Here is a 16,571-nt window from a genome sequence, read left to right as displayed (position 1 = left end):
TCAAATCAAATTGGATTGGTCACGTACACGTGTTTAGCAGATGTTATTGCGGGTGCGGCTTGTAAGAGCTAGAAGCGAGGCAGCCCTCTCTGTCGGCGCCATTTCCTCCCCTATCTGATCGAACAAAGTCAAATCTGTCATGATTTATGTATTGTAACAGGTCCACAGTGCCGTTACTAAAGTTCGATTTGGATATATTTGGCTGTTTACGCTGCATAACATTTAGAAGTAGTCCATTTTCAGGTTTAGAAGAAGTGACCGCTAAATGCTAACTCCCATTCGTAGAAGCTGGTAGCGTAGCTAGCATAGAAAAATCGGTGGTGGTAGTCAAAGTCGTTTTTAACTGTAATGCAGTTGATTGATGACGATGATATAAACATGTATTGGGGTTGACATCAATACAAGCATTATACTCCAATTTTTTACCTCAACATAGTTTCAAAGACACATAGACAATAGCCTAAATGTAGGCACATTTTGCTGGGGGCAATAAGGAGATTCGGGATCTTTCCTCCATGGCATCTTTCCCCCATGCGTTTCCATGGCATTTCCATTGTTTTGGTCGACTTCTATTGACCTCGTTACGGCATCTATCACTTCAAAACCAAATATGTCAAATGTTCTGGGGATTCTTAAGAATGTTCTCTTTTGTTTACACATTTTCACATAATTCATTGTATTTTATTTTTTAAAGGATTCTTTGCATCATTTTTGAAACACCATGGGAAATGTTCCCACAGAGTAACATGAGCTGAGATTTGCACCATATTGCAAGTTAAAGGGAAAAGTAAAGACCCATCTGTCTATATACAGTTGACTTTACTGATGTATACCAAAATACAATACTGTACTCGGCGTCTAATTAAAATACAGTTCTTTACTCACTGATGTTTGACTTTGGCATTCTTGAGTATGAGGTGGTATCGATCTCTGTGACTGCTCCTTTTTGTTTGAGACTTGAGGCAAAGGAGAGTATTGTAAGTCAAGTAAGTCCTAATGTCTATTGTAATGAACTGCCTTGTCCAAAGGTTTCGATTCGAGATGTTCTTTGTCCCTGCTACATCAATAAAACAAATATAAAAAGCTAAGAATGTGTCATAGTTTTGGTTCTTGGATGTTGTGTTTTTATTCAATAGCTTGTGAATGTTTTAAACGGATGAATGATGTTCTCAAAAGGCGAACGGTGGACAAAGAGATCGGCAACGTTTTTCAAGTCAAGGAATGTGGTCAATGAAACCCTGCGTGTCTGTACGTGCACGTATGCGCGTGCATGCCTTCAGATATGTTGGGGTTCCATTGTCTAAGGTTCTAACAATATCTGAACAACCATAGGGCAATGCAGTCACATGAGTAGGAAGGGCCACACTACGTAGCCTTTTTTTGCCCAAACAAACCTGTTAGGAGTCTGAACCCCCAAGGAATTGCAGCCTCTGTATCTGTCTCTCCCTCTCTGCCTTGGGCTCAGGTAAGGGCTATTACTTCATAATGACATGTCTTTACATCCAGACATACCTTTACGTTGCCTTGGAATTCATCATAAATCAATGTGTCACAGCTAGAGCAGATATCAATTCGGATGGTTCTTAGCTTGCTCATTATCTTGACCATTTAGTCTCTCTAGGACTGAGAGGAGGCAGTGGGGGAGTGGAGCGCCCTCATACATTTCAGTGACACTTTATTTGAAGGTTACCTACATAAGGAGCGTATAACAAATCCACAATGATATGCTTATGTACTGCTTGTGAATGATTTAGCCACCCTAGTCATAGACTGTTCTCTCTGCTACCGCACAGCAAGCAGTTCCAGAGCATCAAGTCTAGGTCCAAGAGGCTTCTAAACAGCTTCTACCCGAAAGCCATAAGACTCCTGAACACCTAATCAAATGGATACTCAGACTATTTGCACCCCCCCCTCTTTTACACCTCTGCTACTCTCTGTTGTTATCATTTATGCATAGTCACTTTAATAACTCTACCTACATGTACATATTACCTTAACTAACCGGTGCCTCCGCACATTGACTCTGTACCGGTACCCCCCTGTATATAGTCTCGCTATTGTTATTTTACTGCTGCTCTTTAATTACTTGTTATTTTTATTATCTGTATTTTTTTTTAAACTGCATTGTTGGTTAAGGGCTGTAAGGTATTCGGCGCATGTGACTAATACAATTTGATTTGATTTGATTTATGTATGGCTTATGGATGTTATATGTGTCATATAAAGTTGTTATATGCTGTAGGTACCCTGATGCAGGTACCTTTCAAATAAAGCACGACTCACATTTCTAAAGCCACTGACAGGGCTCTGGCAGGCAGTTGGACATCACCATAGGATAGGCATGACATGAGGTTCAATTTCATGAGTGGTGAAGGGTCTGGGACTCCCCACCTGTCCTGAAGTACGTAACTGACAGTCCTGTTAGTGCCTAAAGCAGACCGTGTACTTGGCCGCTATCCCAGTTGAGACTCGGTATAAGGTTTATTTCCTTTTCTACTGGTCAGACGAGACCATGACCTGTAGACTCCTTGTATCTCTAGAAGGGAGTATGGATGAGTGCAATGTTGTGTGGATCAAGCTCTCATTAAATACAATTTAGTTATATACAGTACCAGTCAAAAGTTTGGACACACCTACTTATTCAAGGGTTTTTCTTTATATTCACTATTTTCTACATTGTAGAATAATAGTGAAGACATCAAAACTATGAGATAACAAATATGGAATCATGTAGTAACTAAAAAAATCTAAATACATTTTAACCTTCAGATTCTTCAAAGTAGCCACCCTTTGCCTTGATGACAGTTTTGCACACTCTTGGCATTCTCTCAACCAGCTTCATGAGGTAGTCACCTGGAATGTATTTCCAACCGTCTTAAAGGAGTTCCCACATATGTGGGGCACTTGTTGGCTGCTTTTCCTTCACTCTACGGTCCAACTCATCCCAAACCATCTCAATTGGGTTGAGGTCAGGTGATTGTGGAGGCCAGGTCATCTGAGGCAGTATTCCATCACTATCCTTCTTGATCAAATAGCCCTTACACAGCCTGGAAGTGCGTTGGGTCATTGTCCTGTTGAAAAACAAATGATAGTCCCACTAAGCGCAAACCAGATGGGATGGCGTATCGTTGCAGAATGCTGTGATAGCCATGCTGGTTAAGTGTGCCTTGAAATCTAAATAAATCACAGGCAGTGTCACCAGCAAAGCACCCCCACACCATCACACATCCTCCTCCATGCTTCATTGTCGGAACCACACATGCGGAGATCATCCGTTCACCTTCTCTGCGTCTCACAAAGACATGGCGTTTGGAATCAAAAATCTCAAATTTGGACTCATCAGACCAAAGGACAGATTTCCACCGGTCTAATGTCCATTGCCTGTGTTTCTTTGCCCAAGCAAGTCTCTTCTTCTTATTGATGTCCTTTAGTAGTAGTTTCTTTGCAGCAATCTGACCATGAAGGCCTGATTCACGCAGTTTCCTCTGAACAGTTGATGTTGAGATGTGTCTGTTCCTTGAAATCTGTGAAACAACATTTATTTGAGCTGCAATTTATGAGGCTGGTAACTCTAATGAACTTATCCTCTGCAGCAGAGGTAACTCTGGATCTTTTCCTGTGGCGGTCCTCATGAGAGCCAGTTACATCATAGCGCTTGATCGTTTTTGCGACTGCACTTGAAGAAACTTTAAAAGTTCTTGACATTTTCCGTATTGACTGACCTTCATCTGTTAAAGTAACGGACTGACGTTTCTCTTTGCTTATTTGAGCTGTTCTTGCATTAAAATGGACTTGGTCTTCTGTATACCACCCCTACCTTGTCACAACACAACTGATTGGCTCAAACGCATTAAGAAGGAAAGAAATTCCACAAATGAACTTTTAAGGCACACCTGTTAATTGAAATGCATTTCAGGTGACTACCTCGTGTGCAATGCTGTCATCAAGGCAAACGGTGGCAACTTTGATGAATCTCAAACAAATCAAAATATGTTTTATATTTAACACTTTTTTGGTTACTACATGATTCCATGTGTCATTTCATAGTTTTGATGTCTTCACTATTATTCTTGTAACGAGTGCGCTGAGAGTCGGGAAAGCAAGTACAGGGAGGGAGTGAGTGTTTTAATTAATAAATAAACAAAACAATAAACACGAAACACAAACAACGCACCGACATGAAACAGCGTCAACAACACCCGAGGACAGAACCAAGTGGAGTGACAGGTATAGGGAAGATAATCAAGGAGGTGATGGAGTCCAGGTGAGTGTCAGGTGCGCTTGACGATGGTGACAGGTGCGCGGGATAATCAGCAGGCTGATGAACTAGAGGCCGGAGAGGGACTATAGGTGACAATTCTGCAATGTATAAAATCGTAAAAAATAAATAAAAACAGTTGAATGAGTAGGCGTGCCCGAAATTTTGACTGGTAGTGTTCTTCTAAGAGCAGCTAAGTAATTGATCAGACTGACAATGTCCTCTGAGCAAGTGAACAAGCCAGAGCAAATACTTCAGATGTCGAGAGGAAGATTGAGTGCTGTGATAGTGGGAGGTGATGATGGTAGCTTAGACTATAATAGCTTGTTATTCCATGTGTTTGAATCCGGTATGGGTTACTCTCAGGGATGGAATTTAAGGGTTTTAGGCACTGGCCAGCCAGGCTAGTAGACCAACATCTGTGACACGCGATATTTGAAAAGACAAAATCTCACTAGCCAGCAGCCTAGTTTGGCACATTTTCTACTAGTCTGAAAAGTACATCCCTGATTACTCTTAGAGCCATATTACGTACTCAAGTAAAGGCGAATTTTGTATTTTAGGGTTCAAATAAATAAATAACAAAATGTCAGACACAGAAGAAGTGAAGGAAGTGCAGTGAGTATCATATTTTTTTATTTACATTTTTTTATCTTCTGCTATATCAAATTAATGAACTGTTTATTTTGTTTTCATGCCACCTCTTTTGTGAAGGGAGGAAGAAGGTAAGATTTATTTTGGCTTTGTCTGAAAGTCTGTCGATTAAATTGAGGTTTTCCTAAAATTATTGTAATGAATTAGACTAGTAAAGACTGACTGCTAGTGTACACACTGAGTGTTCTTAAACATTAAGGACACATGCTTTTTCCATGACATAGCTTTCACCTGATCAGTCTATAATCTCTTATTGATGTCACTTGTTAAATCCACTTCAATCAGTGTAGAGGAAGGGGAGGAGACAAGTTAAATAAGTATTTTTTAAGGCTTAAGACAACTGAGACATGGATTGTGTACTGTATGTGTGCCATTCAGATGGTGAAAGGGCAAGAGAAGATGTAAGTGCCTTTGGACAGGGTATGGTAGTAGGTGCCAGGCGCACCGGATTTGTTTTTTCACGCTCAATAGGTTCCCTTGTGTCAATAATGGTCTACCACCCTAAGGACATCCAGCCAACTTGACACAACTGTGGGAAGCATTGCCGTCAACATGGTCCAGCATCCCTGTGTAACGCTTTCGACACCTTGTACAGTCGTCCATCATGCCCCAACAAATTGAGACTGTTCCGAGGGCACTCAGTGTATGTTGCCCTTATCATGACTTAAATTGCATTGCATTGGGTCATTCCACGTACTGTTTAATTTTCCCGGGGGAAAATGCACCGACGCTGCCCAAATGCTCTTTCTAAACGTTAATACACCTCGCTTGCAATACGGTTTCGGAAACATTTGGAACTTAACCTTCATATATTTTTAAAATACAAAATATACACTTACTGTACGCAGCTTAGCGAAGTTGCACCCGGGTGTGTTTTGAGTAACACCTGCTTCAGGGCAGAAATGTGGAATAGAATGGTCCAATGGAAACGCAAGCGCAAGGTGAGAGGATGTGTTGTAGCCTACTTCGGCTGGATGGTGTGAGAAAACACAGCCATGTGCAACTTTGCTAAACTGAGTACAGGAAGTGTATTTTTAGTATTTGAAAGGTTATTTCTTGCGGATATGAAAGTTACGTTACAAAGGTTTGCATAACTGTATAGCAAGCGAGCATTATTAACATTTCTAAACGTTAAAACGGCGGGTCGGGATTGTAGTTCACATGGAGCCAGCTGTGATTCATACCTTCAATTGAGAACCCTAGCGCCGGGTATGTTCCTCTTGGCTTCTTGAGAGCTAGTGTATATGCAAATGCAACTCTATATAATGGATATTTTATTACATAATTAGACTTTTATGACCCCATGCAGTAAAACTAAAGGACTATTCTATCCCAGTTAACATACAACATGTTATAAGCATGATTATAATTTTTTTATGATATCATCAAGCTAAGAGTCAGTTTTTTTAATTTCAGATGGATCTAAGCCTAAACCAAAGTTTACCACAAAATCATGAGATTCAATTTGACATATTATGACTTACTTGATTAAAGTCTTAAGACCTTGGCTTCTATAAGGAGTATAGGTTGTTGACGAATGTCCTCCATCTCACTCTGTTCAGGGCAAGTTTTTCCACGTCACACCAGTTGAGGTCATGCTTAGTCATTTCTGCCCGAAGATCTGTTTCTGGGTTGTCCGCTCTTTCTTTTCCCCTGACAGATGACAAATTATATGTGATTAAGGATCACATTTGAAGTTTACGGAATTGTGCATATTGAGATTATATTCCATATATTTTTCATTTCCATAGGCTCATGCAAAACCTCTCTGCAACAAAGATGGCGGATGGGGACAAAGTGGATTTTGATGTGAGTTGAACCATCCAACACACACACACACACACCATGGTAAGAAAACTCACTGTTTGTGACAGATTTGCTCTTGCCTCCAGCTGTCATATTTAGCAAATGAGAGGTACCGAAAGTCAATAAAAAGACAGAAGCCAAAGTCAATAAAAAGACAGAAGCCAAAGTCAATAAAGTCTATCTAGTGATATGGTGTAATATATAATGTCTTACCAAAGCAATTCTTATTACGAAATCGGATTCTTCTTTCTGGTGGTCAGGACATCCACAGGAAGCGTCAGGAGAAGGACCTGTCTGAACTCCAGTCTGAGTCTCACTTCATCCAGAGGAAGAAGGAAGAAGAGGAGCTCATCTCCCTCGTAAACAGGATTGTGAGTCGGCCGTTTCAGAACGTGACTGTGCTTTCAATAGAAATATAATTAAATAATAACATTTATATTTCTACAGTGCATTCACTGTTAAAAACAACATTACAACTAACAAACACCTAACTACTGTCTGTTTGTGTACATATGTGGTCCCCTGTGGCTCAGTTGGTAGAGCATGGTGCTTGCAACGCCAGGGTTGTGGGTTCATTCCCCACGGGGGGACCAGGATGAATATGTATGAACCTTCCAATTTGTAAGTCACTCTGGATAAGAGCGTCTGCTAAATGACTTAAATGTAAATATGTGTAGGAGAAACGCTGTGCTGAGAGGGCATAGCAGCAGAGGGTTCGTATGGAGAAGGAAGTTGTAAGTTCCTTCTCTCTTCTATAAAACATTTTAGGGGTCAAACATATTGTGGATGTAGTTTCTTTGAAAGATCTCTTGATTGGTCTTTTTTCTCTGATGCTCTGCAGGAGGAGGAGGCAGAAGAGCAACGTAGGAAGAACGATGACGATGCTGAGAAAAAGAAGGCTCTCACTAGCATGACCCACCAGTATGGAGGCATCCAGCAGAAGGTCAGTTTGATATTGTACAAAAACTTTTAAAATATACGGTGTATCCTTTACTATAAATATATGGATAGTAGTGTAACAGAGGCCTCCCAAATAATGTGGGGCAATTAAGATTACCTCCCCCCAAAATTCTCAATGTTCTTCATTTCTTTGAGAGTAATCGTATTTCTGATCTTTCAATGCCCAGAGTGAAAACTGTAAAGGAGCCAAAAAACAGACAGAGGGAGAAGAAGATTCTTGCTGACCGCAGGAAACCTCTCAGCATCGACCATCTGAATGAGGACAAACTCAAGTATGATGCTGTTTTTTCAATATATGACTGAACGTGACTATCTGAATGGTTCGAGTGATATAGATTCTTCAATGAGACAACAGTGTTGTGATTGGCCTTCTCCCTGCAGGCCAACAGCCAATGAGATGTGGCAGTGGATGATGGAGCTGGAGGCTGAGAAGTTTGACCTCTGTGAGAAACTCAAGAAACAGAAGTACAATGTAAGTCACCTTTACCTAACACACACACACAATATTCACAAAAATGTTCTCATAACACAAAAACTGTCCAGTCATGCTGATGATTATACAATGTTCGTATAAAACATTCACCTAATGTTACAAGAATGTTTCCAGAACACATTTGGTCTGTTCTTTCAAGGAATGTGTTAGGAACTTTTAAAGAACATAACACATTTGTTCTGGGAACAGTCTGGTGGGAACATTGTGGGGAAAAGATATGTTCCCAAAACACAAACACTGTCTAGTTGTGCGGATGATTATAAAATGTTAAAATGCATAAAATGCAAAAAACATTAACCTGATGTTACAGGAACGTTCCCAGAACACATTTTTTATGTTTAAAAGTTTCTAACACGTCTTTAGGTTGTGGTAACATTGTGGGGATGTGACGAGGTAGGTTCTCAAAGCACTAAAACTGTCCAGTAGGGCTGACATTCAGATCATGTTTGTATGAGGTTGAATAAAGCATTAGTTTGATGTTGCAAGAATGTTGACGGAACAGGCATTGAGATCTTTAAAGGTTCCCATTTAATTAGGTTGTGGGATACATTACGCAACAGATGCTCTGTTGTGATGACATTCATACAACGTTGAAGTTAGATTACACAGCACATTCCCTTATTAATGTGCAAGAATTTTCTTGTGATGTTCACAAAAGTTGCACAATATTCTACAATTTTCCAAATAAGTCTGTTTTTTATGACATTCTTAGCATATTGGTTTTATATAGGTTTAACAAAACATTCCAATGATGTTCAGGCAATATACATTTGATCTTGTCTTGGAGGTCTTCACAATATTTCAAGGACATTTGGAAAAATGGTATATTTAAGTTTAACCTAATATTACCACAACATGCAAATGTCTAGCTCCTTACAGCATAAGAAAGCAAAAATATATTTTTTTTTTACACTATATGTTGACAATCTGCACATAGGGGGTTTGAAATTGCCATGTTTGGTTCCCAAGCCAAGTCTTTAAACCTCAGCGCCACCAGGAAAGGTCTATTACAGCTTATTGTTTTAGTAGATTGGAATTCCTGATAGCCATGGCAGTATGGTCAAACTTCCTTTTAAGCCAACTCTTGGAAGCCGCTACTCCATAGGTATAATTCTGCGGGCCTAATTCAGATAGAGCATTTCATCCTCTCTCCCCACCCACCAAATTTCAGTTGCATCTCCCGCCCTACACTTCTGTCTGAACCATGTAGCTAAAGAACTATAGCTTCCCAACCCCTGAATTTCACCATTCATATCCATTGTTTACACCGCATCTGTGTCCAGATCTGTATGTAGCATCTATGCATTAGCTCCTATTCATTTTAAAAGGAGAGAACATGGTGTGGTCTGAAATTGCAGAATGAAACCATTCCCCATTATTACAACAAAAAAACAAGCCTAAAAACCCTATTTTACACCAGATTGATTGCACTGAACTTGACATCTGACAAACCATTAAACTCATTCACACTTGAGTTGTAAGTGGACCACATCTGCAGTCCCAAAGTATGCACTCAAACACTCCCCCCTCACAGACTCAAAAGGAATGGACTGGCCATGATTGCACCAATCCAATGATTTTACGAGTGAGAGAGAGTGAACAAATGCACACTTGAGTGAAGAGTAGATAATTAGAATGAACAAAACTGCTGTAATTGAAAGACATCCACTGGCACCACAGGGCTGGCTTACTACCTGGCTACCTGTCGAGCATGGCAGGTTTGAGATAAAGCTTTGTAACTCTTTCCTGCCCCTTTCAGCATCAAAGGTCGCGGCAAGAAGATGGTTCGGGTGGGGTAAAGGAGCAATCGCTACAGTCGGTAGAACCACCACGACGCCAGGGATCGGCCCATGATGTGTGTTCATCTGTGTTCTGTCTGGCATAGCGTCAGACTATCACGTCAATAAATGAGTCCAACACTGACACCCCTTTTGGAACATACTGTAAAGCAGTCACACAATTTAGCTCTGTACTGACATTTTAGTTTTAAAAGACATGCGCCGGTACTTTGAAAGTCTTTTTTTAAACCTCCCGCATTGGGCTGGATGTGCAGTTCATACATGCATAATATGAGCAGAATTACTGTCTTACCTGAATTAGCCACGAAATCCCTGGCACAGCTTTTAACGCTGTGCCACGCCATTTTCCCCCACGTGGGCCGACCCCGTAGCAATTCAAGTTCTAACCAATGAGCTTCAGCTCCTCGCATGAATGACAGCTAGCAAGAGGCCAGCCTAGTGTTATTTAATGAGGTTGCAGGGTGGGCCCAACGGCTCAGTGGACGCGAGCGAGAACTGATATGGTGACGTATGAAATATGTTGCTAATGTTAATGGGACAATTGATTGCTACAACAAACTGGTAGTAGTTTAAAGGATTTTTAAGCCTTGAGACGGATTGTGTATGTTTCATTCAGAGGGTAAACGGGCAAGACATAATATTTAAGTGCCTTTGAACCGAGTATGGTAGGTGCCAGGCGTTCACCGGTTTGAGTGTCAAGAACTGCAATGTTGCAGGGTTTTTCCACGCTTAAGTTTCCCGTGTGTATCAGCAATGGTCCACCACCCTAAGGACATCCAGCCAACTTGACAACTGTGGGAAGCATTGGAGTCAACATGGGCCGGCATACCTGTGGAACGCTTTCGACACCTTGTAGAGTCGATGCCCTGACAAATTGAGGCTGTTCTGAGGGCAAGAGGGGAGTAACTCCATATTAGGACTCACTCAGTGCACATTGATATTGTGGGTGTTTCCTAAATTCACATACCAAATTTTAATTCGCCAGTGAGATACACCGAGAAACAAAAAATATATAGCACATGGGCCATAGATAATTCAGTAGTTGTAAACACATTTAGTGTTTAGGCATGGTCAGGAGTAAACTAAACATATGAGACTGGGTGTAGCATGGTTAGGTGTATGATACATTTACATGTTAGGTGAAAAACGAATCAAATCACACACAAAATTACCCAAAAAGTATTATATGTGTGAAAGAGTGGTATTTCTCTCTCTGGGAAAATCACGCAGATGAGAGCTAGTTGACATGTTCAACAGTAGCATAGACAGCGACACTACATGTAGATAGGCAACCATGATCAAAACAGACAGCATTTAAAACACAGCATCCAGCCAGAGACTACAGTAAACATCTATAAGGTTTGCCATTTCTAGCTTTATTTTAACTCTACATTTAGGGACAAACCTTCATTAGGTATGCCTCACACCTTACATTGTATTTACTGTACTTACATATGAAAGATAATTTGGACAGGAGTGCTCCTGTGTGTGTGTGTGTGTTTGTGGTGCAGGCAAAGATATGTACTGCCCTTCGTGTAGCTCAAGACTACATAATACATCATAAAACTATATTCAAAACGTACCTCCCGATTCTACACTCATCTCCAGAAGTGTGCACTTCTACACTCCCCATCATGGAATTAACAAATGGGGGAAGCTCCCTCCTGCCAATGCTTACACTAATCGAACGCTTTAAATCCAAGACGGGGAGTGTGCAAGTGCACACTTCAGGAGAAGGATGGGAGAATTGAGACGCTTTAAACCAATTGACACCAGTGCATTTTCAAGTTGGCCATCTCTGCACTGCAGTCCAGGTAGGTTTGAGAGAACAGGGCTTAGGGGAAGAGTGTAGGGCATAGTGTCCATGTGGGAGGGAGAGCGTATGGAGGTAGAGGCCCTCACCACAGGTGTGTTTCTCTGATCTCAGCAATCACCTGACTGGCTTTCTGCAAGGCCTGTGGACATAGGATGGAGAGGGATCAAAACGTTCATATAAATTCAGCAAGAAAAGAAACGTCCTCTCACTGTCAACTGCGTTTATTTTTAGCAAACTTAACATGTGTAAATATTTGTATGAACATAACAAGATTTAACAACAGACATAAGCTGAACAAGTTCCACAGACATGTGACTAACAGAAATGGAATAATGCATCTCTGAACTAAGGGGGAGGGTCAAAATCAAAAGTCAGTATCTAGTGTGGCCACCAGCTGCATTTAGTACTGCAATGCATCTCCTGCTCATGGACTGCACCAGATTTGCCAGTTCTTGCTGTGAGACGTTGCCCCACTCTTCCACCATGGCACCTGCAAGTTTCCGGACATTTCTTGGGGGAATGGCCCTAGTCCTCACCCTCCGATCCAACAGGTCCCAGACGTGCTCAATGGGATTGAGATCCGGGCTCTTGCAGGAAATCACGCACAGAATGAGCAGTATGGCTGGTGGCATTGTCATGCTGGAGGGTCATGTCAGGATGAGCCTGTGGGAAGGGTACAACATGAGGGAGGAGGATGTCTTCCCTGTAATGCACAGCGTTGAGATTGCCTGCTGTGACACACCGCCCCAGACCATGACGGACCCTCCACCTCCAAATCGATCCCGCCACAGAGTACAGGCCTCAGTGTAACGCTCATTCCTTCAACGATAAACGTGAATCTGACCATCACCCCTGGTGAGACAAAACCGCGACTCGTCAGTGAAGAGCACTTTTTGCCTGTCCCGTCTGGTCCAGCGACGGTGGGTTTGTGCCCATAAGCAACGTTGTTGCCGGTGATGTCTGGTGAGGACCTCACCAGACATCACAACAGGCCTACAAGCCCTCAGCCTTACAACAGGCCTACAAGCCCTCAGTCCAGCCTCTCTCAGCCTATTGCGGACAGTCTGAGCACTGATGGAGGGATTGTGCGTTCCTGGTACAACTCGGGCAGTTGTTGTTGCCATCCTGTACCTGTCCCGCTGGTGTGATGTTCAGATGTACCGATCCTGTGCAGGTGTTGTTACACGTGGTCTGCCACTGCAAGGACGATCAGCTGTCAGTCCCGTCTCCCTGTAGCGCTGTCTTAGGCGTCTCAAAGTATGGACATTGCCCTGACCACATCTGCAGTCCTCATGCCTCCTTGCAGCATGCCTAAGGCACATTCACACAGATGAGCAGGGACCCTGGGCATCTTTCTTTTGGTGTTTTTCAGAGTCAGTAGAAAGGCCTCTTTAGTGTCCTAAGTTTTCATAACTGTGACCTTAATTGCCTACCGTCTGTAAGCTGTTAGTGTCTTAACGACGGTTCCACAGGTACATGTTCATTAATTGTTTATGGTTCATTGAACAAGCATGGATAACAGTGTTTAAACCCTTTACAATGAAGATCTGTGAAGTTATTTGGATTTTTACGAATTATCTTAGAAAGACAGGGTCCTGAAAAAGGGACGTTTCTTTTTTTTGTTGAGTTTAGATACAAATAGTATGCGTACGTACACACACACACACACACACACACACACACACACACACACTACCTTGAGCATGTCTGCAGCCTCATTGCGTCTCTGGGCCATGTCTTCAGACTCAGTGAGCAGGTCATCTAACAGACCTGCCTTATACAGCTGACCCACCAGCTCACTCTGCAGGCTGTCTTTCACATGGTTCACTAAGAAGTGCATCACCGCCTTGGGCACGCTGCAGGGCGGAGCGCAAAGTTAGAGAAAAGTATAGAACGGGTGGATGAGAGAAAAAGAGTGTGAGATTGAGAAAAAATAAATAAAATTGGACTCTTAAGTGCAGATCTTTAAGCAATCGAGACGGCGCCAAGTAGAAAAGAGAACGAAACAGAAACTATTTCAACATCGTACAGAAACCACAGGAGAGGGAGTCTTAACAGCAAGTCAAGCAGAGCAGCACCATACCTGTCCTGGATGTTTTTCCTGACAATGAGGAAGTAGGACTTGATGAGTCTCTCGATGACCTCACAGTCCCGCTGCTCTCGAGAAGACAGCTTCCTGGAAACGGGAACAGGCTGGGGGGATACACAAGAGTCAAACAGACCAATCACTGACGTGCTACTTCTCAGAGGTCATTGACATTGCGGTGCTATGGAACTTGTTTGGACTTTGAGCATTAGCTAGTCCCATTCCATTCCTACCCCTCCTTGGCCCTAACCCTTCAATGTCTGCAGATCTGAAGGCGCTGGATAGGCATACGCAGAGTAGTGAGACGTTTCCACCATATTAAATGGCTTACACTTCACAGTTCTGCTCATCTCTTGTGGACAGATCTACGTCAACATAACCGGTACTCTGGAATCTGTCAGGAAGGAATGGAAGGCATGGGGTAATAAGCAGCAGTAGTCCCAGTGTTTTTCGTCAATGGTTATTTAGAGGCGTTAAGATTTCGCAGGTTGTCATCTTCTGATTTTCGGGACGGGGAGGAGACATTCGGCCCATAACTTGCAGAGAGGGCGGAGCGCCTCGTTCCGGTCTACCATCTCTTATCACGTGTTGGACCCAGAACTTAATCGAGCAGCCGACTAACTACGTCAGACTTTAGTTTCGGGTTAACCAAGATCACAGTTCTGCAAACGTCAAAAAGGTATAGTGATAGAATTGGGACCGAGTATCTGGCTAGAAGAGATTACCCACCACATCCAGCAGGTTGACAGCGTGGCCCCTCTGAGGGCTGGCAGGGTTAGAGGTCTGGAGCATGGATCTATCGCCACCCATCCCCTCATCTCCCTTCTTCAGCATGCCCCTCCAGTTCCCCGTCCCTCCATCCTGGTCCCCCTGGGGACCCCCACCTGCAGCCTGGAGACAAGGAAATAGACAGACTGGTTAGAGATCTCGCCTAGTGGTTTATTCACCGTTATCGATTCATCCTTTACTTACACAGGTGTCTCCTTGAGATTAAAAAAAAATCGATTTGACAAGAAAGAACTGCTCAAGACAGCAACAATCAATATGCTCGTTAGAATTTATTCCCAAAGACGGAGCATGCTTCGGTCAGGGCTATTACATCACCTAGGCGTGTATGATGTAACATCTACAGACTACACAGTCATGTCTGTAGATACATATACTGACTTTTTGGATTAAAAAATGGCATTCTGACAGCGGCAGGGCCATATTGTATAAAGAGATCACTCCAGGACCCTTCCTCCGTATAGAAGTACACATGCCGGAAAGAGGTGTAAGATGGGGAATGTAATGACAGAATCAAAGTTCATCCTCAGGGGGGGGTGGAGTTAGTTAGGGTGGGGCGCTCATCAATTTATTAAAACATATCTGTGGGACATTGAAGGGGAACAGATAAGGGGAATTCAGAAGTGCGCCCTACACAAAGTAGGATCGTCTACAGGGTTGCAGAGGGAAGTATGAGGGTGGGTCAGTGGAAAGTCCATTGCAATTCAGTCAATTCAGGAAATTAACTGACATTTTAAGGAACTAATGAAAACAGGATTTTCAGCTAACTTCCTGAAATGAAATGGAATGGGCCCCAATCTTGGTTGAGGTAGGATGCAGGCAGGGCCATGCAGGCATTGGGTGGGTGAGTGGCACACAGTGACACACCTTGGGTCCCTCTCCCTCGGGGGGAGAAAGCTCAGTGGGGGAGAGAGACTGACCACCTGGGCCTTTAAAGGACTAGAGAGAGAGAGAGAGAGAGGAGGAAGAGTGGACAGAGTTCGAAAATAGGACCTAAAAAGCCAGCAACGGAAGAACAACTTTACTGAATGAGCTGCGACAGTCTGGTGTGGAAACAAAACAACATATGGCTTATATCTCTGCTGTAAAAGGTAGAAATCTTCACTTGGCGCAGTAAAGAAACAACGTCGTTGTAGCAATTCGACAAATCAAAAGCACAATGAAAGAGGGAGAGTCTTGAGTGTGTTCTGTTACCTTTTCCCTGGGAACTGAGGACGGAAGCTCTCTCATTCTATTGCGTCTCTGTTCCTAGGAGACAACCGTTACTGCTAATTATTAACAACACGATTACAACACTTCGTGTACTGTATAAGAAAGTTAGATAACACAGAATAAAGCCATTTCTAAAAGCTGTGAATGTTTCTTACCTCTATGTTGTTGTTCATGAGGCCACAGGCATCAGCAAAGTCAGGGTGCTTGGTGTTAATATAGGCCAACTCTATGGCCACCAGGTTGTGAACCTGAGGAGGAGTTGGAATGAGTACACTAAAGATAAGCAAACACACTACAAGTGGAGCAGAGAACATTCAAGAATAATCCATTTGAAATGCAGTGTAAACCGAAAAATGTGTCACCATCTCATTGGTGACCGGTAACCGTTTCCTGAGGAGGGACGTGACCACTTCTACTATGGCATCGTGGAGCTTTGGAAACCTCAACAGCTCCTGGAGAGAGAGAGATACAACACTCATCAGTGACTGTGGCCAGATGTCAAGAGTCAAAGCAAGTGTTGTTGATGTGAATGAACAGGCTGCCTATGTGCTGCAGTTGCTGTGTGTGTGTGTGTCTCTAGTCTACCTGTGTGCTGTAGTTGCTGTGTGTGTGTGTGTCTCTCCAGTCTACCTGTGTGCTGTAGTTGCTGTGTGTGTGTCTCTCCAGTCTACCTGTGTGCTGTAGTTGCTGTGTGTGTGTGT

General features: G+C 42.7%; 1 protein-coding gene, 1 long non-coding RNA gene and 1 pseudogene across 3 annotated transcripts in view; 2 read left to right on the top strand and 1 right to left on the bottom strand.

The window, feature by feature from the left end:
• Positions 1-1,415: 1,415 nt before the first annotated feature.
• On the top strand, positions 1,416-7,067 carry LOC139023071 (uncharacterized). The gene is made up of 3 exons (XR_011474220.1): positions 1,416-1,465; positions 6,664-6,721; positions 6,979-7,067. It is a non-coding gene; the product is annotated as an uncharacterized lncRNA (long non-coding RNA).
• Positions 7,068-7,230: 163 nt separating this feature from the next.
• On the top strand, positions 7,231-10,077 carry LOC111952545 (troponin T, cardiac muscle isoforms-like; annotated as a pseudogene).
• Positions 10,078-11,325: 1,248 nt separating this feature from the next.
• The window catches only part of LOC111952544 (dynamin-1-like protein), a 26,278-nt gene continuing 21,032 nt past the window's right edge, over positions 11,326-16,571 (bottom strand). The window contains exons 12-19 of one of the 2 annotated variants that reach the window (XM_023971346.2): positions 16,233-16,322; positions 16,026-16,118; positions 15,853-15,906; positions 15,526-15,597; positions 14,602-14,763; positions 13,870-13,979; positions 13,483-13,642; positions 11,326-11,925 (exon numbers count right to left, since the gene is read on the bottom strand). In XM_023971346.2, coding sequence (XP_023827114.1) covers positions 11,869-11,925; positions 13,483-13,642; positions 13,870-13,979; positions 14,602-14,763; positions 15,526-15,597; positions 15,853-15,906; positions 16,026-16,118; positions 16,233-16,322 — 798 coding nt within the window. In that variant the 3' untranslated portion in view covers positions 11,326-11,868. The remainder of the gene's footprint in view (positions 11,926-13,482; positions 13,643-13,869; positions 13,980-14,601; positions 14,764-15,525; positions 15,598-15,852; positions 15,907-16,025; positions 16,119-16,232; positions 16,323-16,571) is intronic. The other variant, XM_023971347.2, reaches the window with a different exon arrangement.

The sequence above is a fragment of the Salvelinus sp. IW2-2015 genome, linkage group LG26 (genome assembly GCF_002910315.2).
Source record: "Salvelinus sp. IW2-2015 linkage group LG26, ASM291031v2, whole genome shotgun sequence".
Taxonomy (NCBI): Eukaryota; Metazoa; Chordata; class Actinopteri; order Salmoniformes; family Salmonidae; genus Salvelinus; species Salvelinus sp. IW2-2015.
The sequence above is the reverse complement of the archived record's forward strand: the minus strand, read 5'-3'. Positions and strand labels throughout refer to the sequence as shown.